The 12,903-nt window shown below is 27.5% G+C and overlaps 1 protein-coding gene across 1 annotated transcript; it reads right to left on the reverse strand.

The window, feature by feature from the left end:
• Window positions 1-2,508: 2,508 nt before the first annotated feature.
• On the reverse strand, window positions 2,509-5,192 carry LOC107920345 (plant intracellular Ras-group-related LRR protein 5). Its single transcript, XM_016850010.2, has 3 exons — window positions 4,431-5,192; window positions 3,006-3,922; window positions 2,509-2,911 (listed from the first exon to the last, which is right to left on the reverse strand). Exons 1-3 carry the CDS (start codon window positions 4,957-4,959, stop codon window positions 2,771-2,773), a joined length of 1,587 nt encoding a protein of 528 aa, XP_016705499.1. The 5' UTR covers window positions 4,960-5,192; the 3' UTR covers window positions 2,509-2,770.
• Between the last annotated feature and the right edge of the window lie 7,711 nt (window positions 5,193-12,903).

Genomic DNA, 12,903 nt, shown 5'->3' on the forward strand with positions numbered 1-12,903 from the left:
CAAATGCTCACTTTGATTCTTTTACGGGATTACAGACTTATTTAGATTACCTATTGAAATAAGTTATCTTTCTCGCAATATAAACTTTCTTATAGTTTCACTTATCATTAGTTTGAACTTAGACAATCAATGAGCTAATATTTACTTGTTATAATTTCGCTATGTATACAAAACATAATAGATAGAAACACAAAAGATATAATAGTAAAATGTGAAATTAATTTTATTTATTTATTTATTCATCGTTCAAATACATAGAAAATAATTACATGTTTACTACAATATGAATACATTTCCCAACAGTTACTTGATAAATGAGACTTAAATCACAACTTGTATTAATTGAAGTATAGTGAATCAACTCTCGAGTAAAACTCACAAACGTACACAAATTTTAAATTGCGTAAACAAATTCTTGATATTCATCTCTGTTTTTTACCTGTAATAATCACTTGATCCCGGTACTAACTTACTATATATCTATGTGTATTTACCTAGCAAAAATCAACCAACTCTCGTGTAAATATAACCTAATAATATATGATGTATAATTAATATTTCGTAACTAATTAATAGCATAGAGATAAATATAGTAATGAAGAATTTATAGTATACGATTAAAATACTAATAATTTATAGTATACAATTAAAATATTATAAATAAAATAATAGTAAATGATATATAAGATAAATTAACATATAAATAATTCATATTTTTATAAGGAATAAAGATAAATTTAGTGTTTATATTAATATGTATTTATATATCTTTATTATTTTGTGCTTTTTTTCTATTTTTTCTTGAGATTTTCTTTTTATTTTGTATTTTATTTTTGGGAATTTTATATATTTTTCTGATTTTTAATAATTTTTGAGATTCTTTGAAAAAATTTACTGTATTTTTTTTTTATTTTTCACCTACTTTCTGTTTTTTAATTTATTTGACAAAAAATAGTAATCAAGAAATTGTTAATAGCCAGGATAAATGATACATGATCGGTAACTTTAGATATTAAATTGATACAAAAAGTAATAATTGAGCGCAATTAAAAGATAAATAATACATTATCCCTATAATTAACTTTACTAAAAACAATATGAAAGTAGGGGCAAAGCCAAAATAATTTTTTAGGGAGGTCGGATGAAATTTTAATTTTTTATATCCTATATCTTTATAATTTTTAAATGATTAAATTAATTTTTTATAATTTTAGAGGAGTCAAAGTGTAATTTTACCTTTACTAATTTAAAATATTTAAAAAAATCTCAAAAGCCTAAATAATAATTTTACATTTTAGAGGGGCCGGGCCCTGCCAGCCCCGTAGATTCGCCACTGCATGAAAGGAAAGGTCCAGAAGCAGAGGAATATCCTTCTAGATTATTCTTTTTAAATTGGTAAGAAGAAATAAAATGAACAAAGGATTTGGCATCTATTCTCCGTAAGATAATACCAATTTATGAAACTCAACCAAGCAAAATAATTTCTACTAAGATTTTTGTATCAATTAATGTATTTTAACAACAGTTCCATAAAAAAAGAACCCATCATTCTAGCCAGAACAAATTTTCTTATATTTGTTGTCCTTGAATGTTCTATGATTTTGGGGCGATGGCTCATGGCTGCTTTCAGTGGTGATATCAGTTTTTTTTTCTCATATTTTGACATTATCATTCATTGTTCTTAAATAAACATTTACATCATGGAAGAGTCACATACGGTAACATTATGTTATTCCAAGAAGGTATCCCATTGAAACGCTTTGGGGGCTCCTTCATTTCCTTTTTACAACAAATACAAGCAATTAACTGCTCCCAATATCATGGATTCTTTTGCATGCAAATCAACCTGTTCCACACTTGCGATGTTCTAAAAGCTGGCTCCCTACCCTATGGTTTCTACCTTGAGTAACAAGACAATTAATGGAAGGAAGAAGAAAGAAATGGCTTTTTCCAGAAAATTCTTCGCAAACAAGTTTACAACTTTTAGAAAACCAGCCAAGTTGCAGCTGACACCCACTGTTTTTTATTTTCTTTTTTTACGTTTTGAAACTTTTCCTGTTTTAGGAAAGCTCATTAATTAGTCAACTTTTGATAATATTGACATTTTTCTCAAAGTTTATGCACAAAAAAAATAAAAATAGTTGTCCTGGGATTTTTAATCAGATTTTAAGGGTTTAGGAAAGTAAAAATTGTGTTTTAATGAGGATTTTTTGAAGGGTTTAGGAAAGGAAAAATTGCGTTTTGACGAGTGCTTAAACTACCTTGGAGACCAAAAAGATGTAACCTTTTTCGGTAGTTAAAATAAAAAAAGTTCTTTTATTTAAGAATAGAAGAAACCACATGGAACAACTAAACAAATTATTTAAAAATAAATATTCCCTTTTTTATATGTATATTTGTTCTTGGTGGCTAAATTCTATTCCAACTGTTCACATGTTTTTTCATGCCTCACTCAGTTCCTTTGTACAACAGACATAGGACAGATGCATTTAGAAGCAAAATTTATACTAAAAGTAGAATTTGGATGCTGTAGAATAGATGCCAAAAGATTTACAATTGTAAGTTTTTCACTTCACTTGAATCTGAAAACACTTGCAAGCAATCAGGATTTTGGACTTTGCAGAAAAGCTCACCAATCTCACGAATAATTTACAAAGTAATGGAACTGGCATAAAAACACACACACACACACATCTTGACAAGAAACCAAAACATTTTTGAGATATTTACAAGGGGCTAAAAAGAAAAAACTGTAGTAGTAATTCATTGGTTACATGTTGTCGTCTGTATTTGCGGTCCGGAACGGCCAACAAATCGAGCAAATCCTGAACCAAAAACCCTTCTCCTTCTTTGGTGGTGCTGCCTTGGTATCCCTCTTGGCAACAAGATCAGCCATGAACTCAACAACAGCCTAATGTAGAAAGAAGTTGAATGAGTTAGTAGCTCATAAGAAATCAAACAGGAAAGGTCCCAGCAAGTTAAATTTGTAGCCAGATTAGCATTACCTGAGCACCCAATTTGATTACTTCTCTTGGTGGAACTTCCAAGGGAGTCTCATCAGCTCGGAAAACTCTCAATTTCGACAATAATCTGAAAGAATCGGGTAAAACTCTGATCTGGTTGTCACTTATGTCCAACTCTTCAAGCATCTCAAGGTTTCCAATTGATCTTGGTAAGGCTCTTAAATCTGCAAAGTTCTTCCCAACATTCAATTTTCTGAGACTTACTGCAAAACAGAGGTTCTCAGGAATGAACTCAATCTCGTTGAAGCTTACGTCGAGCTCCTTTAGATTGGAGAGGTTGCCCATTGTTGTCGGCAACCCTTTGAGCCTGTTATAATGTGCAGTGAGAATCTCCAAGCGTTCAAGCTTCCCAACAGCCTCAGGAAGAGCCTTTATCTGATTAAAATCTAATCTTAGCTCCGAAAGTAAGGAGCAATTTCCTATTGTGTATGGAAGTTCTTCAAGCTCATTTGTTTCAACAATTAGTCTCCTCAAAGACGTTAAATTTCCAATTGTCTCAGGCAAATGGGTGAACTCATTTGAACTCAAATCTAGATTCATGAGGTTTGTCAAGTTCCCAAAAGTAGCAGGCAGCGACTTTAACCTGTTCGCACGGAGATCAAGCTCTATTAGATTCACAAGTTCCCCAACCGAATCAGGAAGGTTTATAAGTTGGTTCGAGTGAAGATCAAGCTTTGTCAAGGCTTGAAGGCCACCAATGGAGGGTGGTAGCGCCATGATACGGTTTTCGGATAAGTCCAATTCGCTCACATCCTTTAATTTCCCAATTGATACAGGGAGCCACTCTATCTGGTCCATCAACTTGCCTCTAAGATCAAGAACTATCCCTCCTGTTTTAGCAGTATTTTCTATAAGCGCTGCTGTCTTCATTAGGTTTAGTTTTTCACTGCTATTTTCACCTGCAAATACACCAAAAGCCTTACTTTAAGAATACATTTTCATGGCCTATCAATTATATCTACCTATCTTGCAGACTCATGAATTTTAATCCATATAAGACATATATATAGAATGACACAGGAAAAGCACTAGAGCTGGAATTATAATATGATCAGCTAAATTGATGAAATCCAGAAACTTTCCTTCTAAAGAGCCAAATCCCAGCTTCTCAATTCAACCAAGACAAAATATTACTTGAAAATGAATCGTCATCAGAATTCTAGTTTCTTCTATATATACAGATTTCATTTTCAGACTCTTAATAGCAGCATAGGAAGAAAAACAATAAGTTGAAATGACCATAATAGCTCCTTTCATTTCATCATATTAAAACATGCAACAATAAGTTGAACTGTGAAAAACACATGAACCTGTTTAAACTATATTCTCAAAATTGAATATATAAGGCACAAAATTTCACAAGAAACAAATATTCCCAACAAAATAATAAGAAATTTCATGGTTTACCTGAAAAGAAAGAAGCCTTTGAAGAAGAACTTCTAACCAAACCCTTTACATCATCTTTATCCAAATCACCATCTTCCTTTCTCTTCACCAAACTGTCATCACTGATAACAGCTTCTCTATCAAATTTCCTTACTTGTTCCCTAAAAGTAGTCACCTTTTCATCTTGGGTATCCCCAGAAACCAGCAAAGACGCCCTTTGAATCAACCCATCAAACGTCTCAAACATCTTGTCAGCTTCAACCAAGTAAAGGGCCTCTTTTTTTTGTTGGTGGCTCTGAAACAACACCATGGTCTTCCTCACCTGTTGCAGAACGGAGAAGAGTTCCTCAGGGACATCTTCAGGTGGTTGTTCCATTGAGATCTCCTCAAGCTTTATTTTTTCTTCATTTTCTACAGTTTTGAGAACGGATTTGGCTGCTGCAACGTCTTCAATTGAAGGCCTTGGTGGAAGTGATCTGTAAAGTCTCATGATTTCTTGTACCGTTTCTACAAAAGCTGGTGATGGATCTTGCTTTGACATCACCGCCATGGCTATGGTGGTTTTTGGTTTTAGACGAGGAAAAGAGATTGTTTTAGAAAGTTTATCTTGAGTGTTGGCGAAGGGTCTTTGATCTTCATAATCAAATACTATATGGATTAGACTAATTATTAATAATAGTTGGCTGCCATTTCTGTATTTTCTATACAATTATATTTTCATCATAATGCATATTATTTTCCTAATTATAAAGTTCCCTGGACGTTCTTAAACAATGGGCTAATACGCCTCTCCTCTGTCTACTAGTCTACTTCCGCCTTTACTCCACTATTTCATTTTTTTTAGCTTATTCCTGAATTTGACCCTTCAATTATATTTATTTTCTCACTTCGTGACCTGAACTTTTTTTTTATGCCAGATTAGTACTTAATTAACCAGTTCAGCCCTTTTTTTTAAAAGTGTTAAAAAAATAGGTTGCCACGTGACTCCAATAATAATATGTCATGTGGCACCTTTCAGCCAAGTACAATTTGTCACATACACTTAAGTTTATTTAAAATAAAAACATTAATCCACCATTGATCGGTTGTTGATCGACTATTAACTGTCCACGTGATGCTATTAGAAAGCATCACGACACTCTTCTTTTTTATTTTTTAATATTATATATAATATATTTTTTAATAATATAAATAAATCATATATAATATAAAAACAACATCTGTCAACGTCAGTCAATGTTCGGTCAATAGTGGGTCAATGTTTTTATTTTAAATAAATTTAAGTGTCACATGACAATTGTAATTTGTTGAAAGATGCCACGTAACATATTCTTATTGACATTACGTGACAAACGGTTTTTTAATACCATTACAAAAAATGAATTGAAACAAGTAACGGAATGATAATTTAAATACTAATCTAAAAAATTAAATATTAAAATGAAAAATAGATATAATTTAAAAATCAAATTAACCATTATGTTTTTTTCTTTTAATAAAAAAATTTCAAATCAAAATTCATTCAACAGTTCACTTCACACTAATTTCAAATTTAATCTTTAAATTATAGCTTGATTTTATGAATGATAAATTTAAAAAAAGAAACTGCATAAGTAATCATTTCACTTAACCTGTAAATCATGTGAAATTTACTTTTTTTCTAAATTTTATCCTTCTAGACTTTAACTGATAATATTAAAATGTTATTTCACCTTACACTTGGTTAACGACCAGTATGGTTTACTGGGTTGGTTATTTAATTATGTAAAATTATAAAATTAAAATTTGAAAATTAAAATAAAGTTTTTAAATTATGGTAAAATTGGTTGTACAATTCAATTAAATAAATCATTAAAAATTATAAATATAAAATATAGCTCAATTCATTTTTAGCTTAATTTAATCGGTTTGTACTAGTTTACGACTTAATTGATCTAATCTCTCTCTGGACCGATACTCTGGTCAATCGAGCCTATTCAAACAATCATGACTCTAAGTCTCTATACTTTGTACATTTGAAATTTTGTCATCCTACTTCTATTTTCAAGAATTTAATCCCTTTATGTTTTAAATTTAAAAATCTACTTTCAAATTATATATAATCATGTAACATTCTAATTGAAAAGTTAACTATATTAATTATTTGAATTAATTAATTATATTATAAAAATATAAAAATTCATATTTAAAAATTAAAGTATAATGATTGAATCTTAATTTAAAGCATATTAGAAGGATCAAAATTGAAAATAAACCATTTTATAAAATGAAAAAAAAAGGAAGAAAAGAGGCATGATGGGTGTGCCACATATCAGAGGTATATACAAATATATATTTAAAATTTTAGCATATTTTAAGGACTAAAACTGAAATTATACCACTATTTTAAAATCTCACAAAGTGTTAATAAAGGCATGGTTTGGTCACTACTTTAATATATAGTTACATAGTTATAGATATTTGCTGGAAGTAGTAAAAGAAAATTTTATATAGATTTCTTTGCAAGTAGTAAAAAGATTACGGATTTGGTGAATGTTTTTGGCCCCTCGAAATCAAATACCAAAATTAAGGTTATTAAATAGGAATTTCTAATTTTATAAAAAAAATTACTTTTTAAAATTACATTTTTTGTTAAATCACTCAAAAATTGATAGAAAAATTAGTACTTTTTAATTTTGTTAATATGACGTATATATAAATTATCACGTGAATGATACATTAACATTTAATTAATTTTTAAAATCTAAAAATTTAAAAATTTATAGAAATATTTTTAAAATTAAAATTAATTAAAAAGTATAAAAGTTATAAAAAAATATTTTTAATAAGTTTTAAATTTTAAAAAATTAATTAAATATTAACATGTCATTCATGTAATAATCTATGTGCATACCGTATCAGTAAAATTAACCAATATTAAATTTTTTTCATTTAATTTAAAGTGTTTTGAAAAAAAATAAATTTAAAAACTAAAATGATAATTTTTGATAATATTGGAGGGGAAAAAAGTGTATGCGTATTGAAATAATTAACAACTTGGAACAGCTTTTGATGTGAAATAATTAACGACTTGAACAGCTTTCATTATAGTTTGATTAAAGAGTTGATTGACTTCACCCTCGAATTCATCAATTAAATTTGTTTTGTATAAACTAATTTCATATTTTAGAAAATACAACTATTTGATCATTTTAAAACCGTCATAGGATCCTTATTTTGTCAATTTCATCAATGATGAAAAATGTGGCCATTCCACCTCCTACGTTGTTATTTATGCATTCAAAGCCGACAACCCAAAAATTCAAAATCCATTTAATTGGTTTTTTTTTAATATATTGATTGATAAATAAGTGAATTTTCCAACTCAGAAATTGATTCAAAATTCGAATATATTATATATTGAAGTATTTTTAAATATTAAAAATAATATATTTGTTATAAGTTAATTAATTCAATCGAATTGATTATACATTTTATGAAATTAAAATTATTTATTAAGGAAAAAAGTTTGAATTATAATCTACCAATTCCTAATGACTACCCCACAAATCCCACAAAAAGTTTTCGCCCTAACCTTAACCCAACACACATTTGCCTAATTTCCATTGCCACACACCCATTAAAGAAAATCACAATCTTGTTAATGCAATTCCCTTTTGAATAATAAAACACTATGTGTTGAAGGAAGTTAGGTCTTCAACCTCAACAAAAGGGTATTATTTCATTTAAAGGTTTTGTCTCTCATTCGAGGGAATACTTTGATAAATAGTTGGTGTAAATACAATTTATAAGCTCATAGAATATATGTCAATATAGTTAGAAATTAATTATAGAAAATACGTTTGCGAAATCAAAACATCAACCAAAACCTTATGTCTTACCTAACTCCTCTCAACAAGTTGGCATTTGATGTATTTACACGTGTTTTTTTTAACTTATTTTAATTAAAAGTACATTGATAACATAATTTTTAAGAGTTAATTGAGAAAATATAAATATTAAAAAAAAACCCAGATAAGTATGATTATATCATGATGTAAATAAGAATAAATATACTAATTGTCAAACACTATGATAAATCCAATTTAGTGTAACGTGAAAACACTTTTAAATCAACAACCAGTAAGAATCAAGCTCGAACCAAGCACTAGGACCAGAGATATTATCCCTTACAAGAGTTTATCTTTCTCATGTTGTTTCATTTTTATTATCTTTAACCTTTTTTTTCTTACTCTCTCATTGATTTGAACATTAAAAAGTGTCTTGAAGTATAAGTTTGGTGGGTTCAGTCCACGCTCACCGCACTATGATAATTCTAAGGAAATATGTTGAGCCTAAGGGGAGTAATGTGTTGTTATGCATGATATCTAATTATCCCTAATATGTTACATTAGAGAACCATACCTTATAAATTTGAAACATAACCTCCACAAAAGAAGTGACCCAAAAAAGCCATCAACAAATCTTCAACCCACATAATTATTTTTCATCTTGCGGGAACCCAAAAGCACTTAAATAGATCTCTATGCTCAATTCCTCAATACCTAAACAAAACAAAGTTTAAAATTTTAATCTAGAATTTTAGTCTCTCTTCACATTCGCTTCTGATTTTCAGAAATGGACATTGCTATGGTGGAATCGGTATGCTTGGTAATATATTACATATAATTTATATCAATTGTTCAAAAAGTATTTAATTTTTTCATATTTCATATATTATTAATTTATTTAAATATCATTTAAATTAATTAATTTTTTATTTTCAAATATTATGTCTAAAACAAAATATTTGTATAGCACTATTTGAAAACAGTATTGAACACTTAATCATTCCTAAAATTGTTTTTTTATGAATCAAACTTTTCCAAATTATTTTTCAACTACAACAATAATACAAAATTAGATTTTAGGAATATTTCATTCAAAAAACTTATATTCCTAGTGATAATCTCAAATTTTGAAATTACGTTCTTCATAATCTTGCATTGTCAATAGTGTTTACATTTAGTAGTATATGAGGTAGTCTTAATATTACCTATTTCTAAAGTAATGTAAAAAATTTTATTTTATTTTATAATTTTAGTGAAATTTAAGAAAATATATTGCCTTGTCGAAAAGAATATAAGTATTAAATTCACTAATAAAATAGTATTGTATACATCCAAGGCAAAAAAAAAAAGCATACATGAAATTTAATTGAATTAATTTATCATGTTTGATTTATTTGATTGAAATTTAAAATTTTTTTATTTAGTTGACAGGAAATTAAAAGCACATTCTTTTAAATCCTTCTCATAGAATTTGTTTTTTTTTTTAATCCTTACTACATTGAAGATTGGAGTTTGTAGTATTTTATTTTAGGTATAATGATAAATTTAGTCTTTAATATTTATTTTTTTATCATTTTGGTTTATATTTAAAAAAAAAACTAAATTTGACTCTCAACCTTTTAAAAAGAGTTAAATTTCATCATCAACATTTCAAACAAAGTCGAATAGGTTTTTTTTAACAGAAATACTGAATAAAGTGTTAAGCTTTTAAAAATAGTAGACCACGTGGTAATTCTAGTGTACTTCGTACTAATTTTTTTATTTATCTATTTTTTAATTGTTTTGAGTATTTTATAATTTTTAAATATTTGTTGACGTGATTTATAAGACATATAATGCCATGTCAATATCAAATATACATAGGTTGACATGCGGGTTGTCATGCCAACATCGTTAGAAAAATAATGTTTTAGTCAACATTTAAGTTAAAAAAAGTGATTTGACTTTTATTGAAAAATTAATAACCAAATTTAATTTTTAAAAAAAGAATTATGTAAATATGAAGGCTAGATCTGTCATTATGCAATTATTTTATTGTTAAATACTGAACGCATTTATCTAGTAATTTAGTTTCATATCTCATTTCTGCAATGAATAAACTAAAATTGGGGACGAGTAATAAATATCTAGGGCTATTCAGTTTTCAGTTTATTTTGAATTGAACTAAACCCAAATGAAAAATATTATTCTCAAAATCTTACTTCAATCTGAGAATGTTAGATTATTCCTCAACTTAAATTCTACCCTAGAGATATAAGAATACTTATATCATCCCAAAAATATGAAATTAATCCAACCAAACATTCCCGCCCCTAATTTTGTTATCCTAGCAATCAAGAGACTGAGACTGCTGAGTTTTACGTATACTAGCTTTAAACAAACATCCTACTGGTGCCTTTAAAATGGTGAGTTTGTATGTAGACAAAAACCAATCTCCTCTCAACAGGTTGGTGCTTTTAGAAAATATCATGACTGCAGTTGAATACGTGAATTGGTGTAAAGCACTTAAAAACCAGGGATTTTCTGCATTTAAGCTCATGTATAGATTTCTCAACATTAGCCATAACATTATTCCAATGCAGGACGATGTAAATTTAAGGACATTAAAGTATATTATCCTTTTCTATTCATGGCTTAGGAGATTATAGATAATTCTAAGTATTGTGTATAAAAAAAGAATAAAACTTATAATAAAATTGTAAAAAAAAAATTCTATATTTAATTTATTACATTTTATATCTTTTTTCTGTTCTTTCTGGACATATGTATAATGTAAGAGTATCTTATTCCCCTTCACAAAGTTATTGACACGATAACTTAGGCATCCCGTTAGACAGTGCTTTTTATCTGTGAAAGTACTCAGCTGAGGTTGGGTAAAATTTTCATTCATTGACTTTTACAATTTAAAAATATTTATTCATTCAGTGGGGTTTGGTGAAATATTGGAATTTTAATTTTTTAAAAATTGACATTATTTATTATTCTATTTGTTTCTCTTGTCTTTTTATCTTTATATTCAATAATTTTTAATTAAAATTAATAAAAAATCTAATTGGTTATAAACATGTTTTAGCTATTATTAAATAAAATTATAAGTTGCATTATGTTTTAATATAGTAATATTTTAATTTTTAATTAATATATGTATATTTATTAAGTTGAAATTACAGTTACGATGTAATTACAAAAAATACATTCAAATAACTATAATAAAAATTAATCATGTTGTATTGATATCATAAAACCTTCAAACCTAAACTAATATAGAGTACATATATATAGATAACTCACATATAATTTTACATAGAATTAAACTGAGATATTGAATCTTAAATTTTACGGGCTCTTAACTTTCACATTAAGCCAATGCTATTAAATTTAAGATAAACTCATTTTGTTTCTTTCTTTTTATTTTTATCTTTTTTCTATTATATGTTAATTAATTTCATTTTTGTTAAAACTTTCTATAACTAATTAATTTTATATAATTTAATTTAATAAATTTATCACAAGATCGATATATAACTAAATTAAATATACATTTAAAATACTTAATTTTTCACTAAAAAAATACCTAGTTTTAATTGAAGTTATATTTTTTGTAATGACCTGATAGTCAGGGATGTTGTAACTTTAATAATAATGATAATAATAATAAAGATAATAAAATGAAAACATAATAAAGAAATAGAAAGAAAGTGAAAGAAAGATGAAACAATTGCATGCAAATTAAAGAAAAGACAAGAAAGAAAGAAAGAAAGTGGCCGACGGCACCAAGTGCTCCAAACTTTCAAATTTTAATTGGTTAGTTAATTTTGTCCCATTTTTTTTGCAATTTTTACATTTTTGGAATCTCGGTATTTAGGACTACTCAACCTATATTGTAATTTTTAGTATTGTTTAAGATTTTAGATGTTGACATTGTTGAATAGTTTAAGTATTATGAATTAAATAGATAGATTTTTAGGTTAGAAATGAAAAATGATTAAATTGTAGAATTAATTGTTGATTTTGAACAATAGGGACTAAATTGTGAAAATTCAAAATTAAGGGGTCGAATTGGAAAAGCGGAAGCTAAATGTGGTCTAGAGTGAAATTAGTATACATATATGAAGTTAAATGTTAAGGTTAAAATTAGTCTCGTTTTAGGGACTAAATTGAAGAATAAGCAAAATATAGTGTGAAAATTTAAAATTAATGTGAAATTGAAATGTTTAATATTAATGTGATTTAATTGTTTTATTCCGTAGCTAACGTCGTACCGAAATCCTTTAGTAAAAAGGGGAAGGATAAAATTGAAATTGAATAGCTCGAAAATTAATTGTCTGCATATGATAAGCATTTGAGGTGAGTACTTTAGTACTTAGGAATTGAATTAAATTCATAATTGAAATGAAATGGAATGATTTTGTATATTGTGAAATATATTGATTATGAATATATGTGTATTGAGAAAAATGTGATTATTATCAAATTGAATATATGCTTATATGTGATGATATATATTCATGAAATTGAGACATTGGTTGTATTGAAAAGTAAAATGAATCCCTATTAATTGTATCAGACTAAGTCAGATATAGTTGGCATGCCATAGGATAGGAAAATTTGAGGGATTACTTCGACCTCGAGTCGATGAGGCATTGGGTGCCAATTTGCTTCAA

This window comes from Gossypium hirsutum, chromosome A08, assembly GCF_007990345.1.
Source record: "Gossypium hirsutum isolate 1008001.06 chromosome A08, Gossypium_hirsutum_v2.1, whole genome shotgun sequence".
NCBI classification, from domain to species: domain Eukaryota; kingdom Viridiplantae; phylum Streptophyta; class Magnoliopsida; order Malvales; family Malvaceae; genus Gossypium; species Gossypium hirsutum.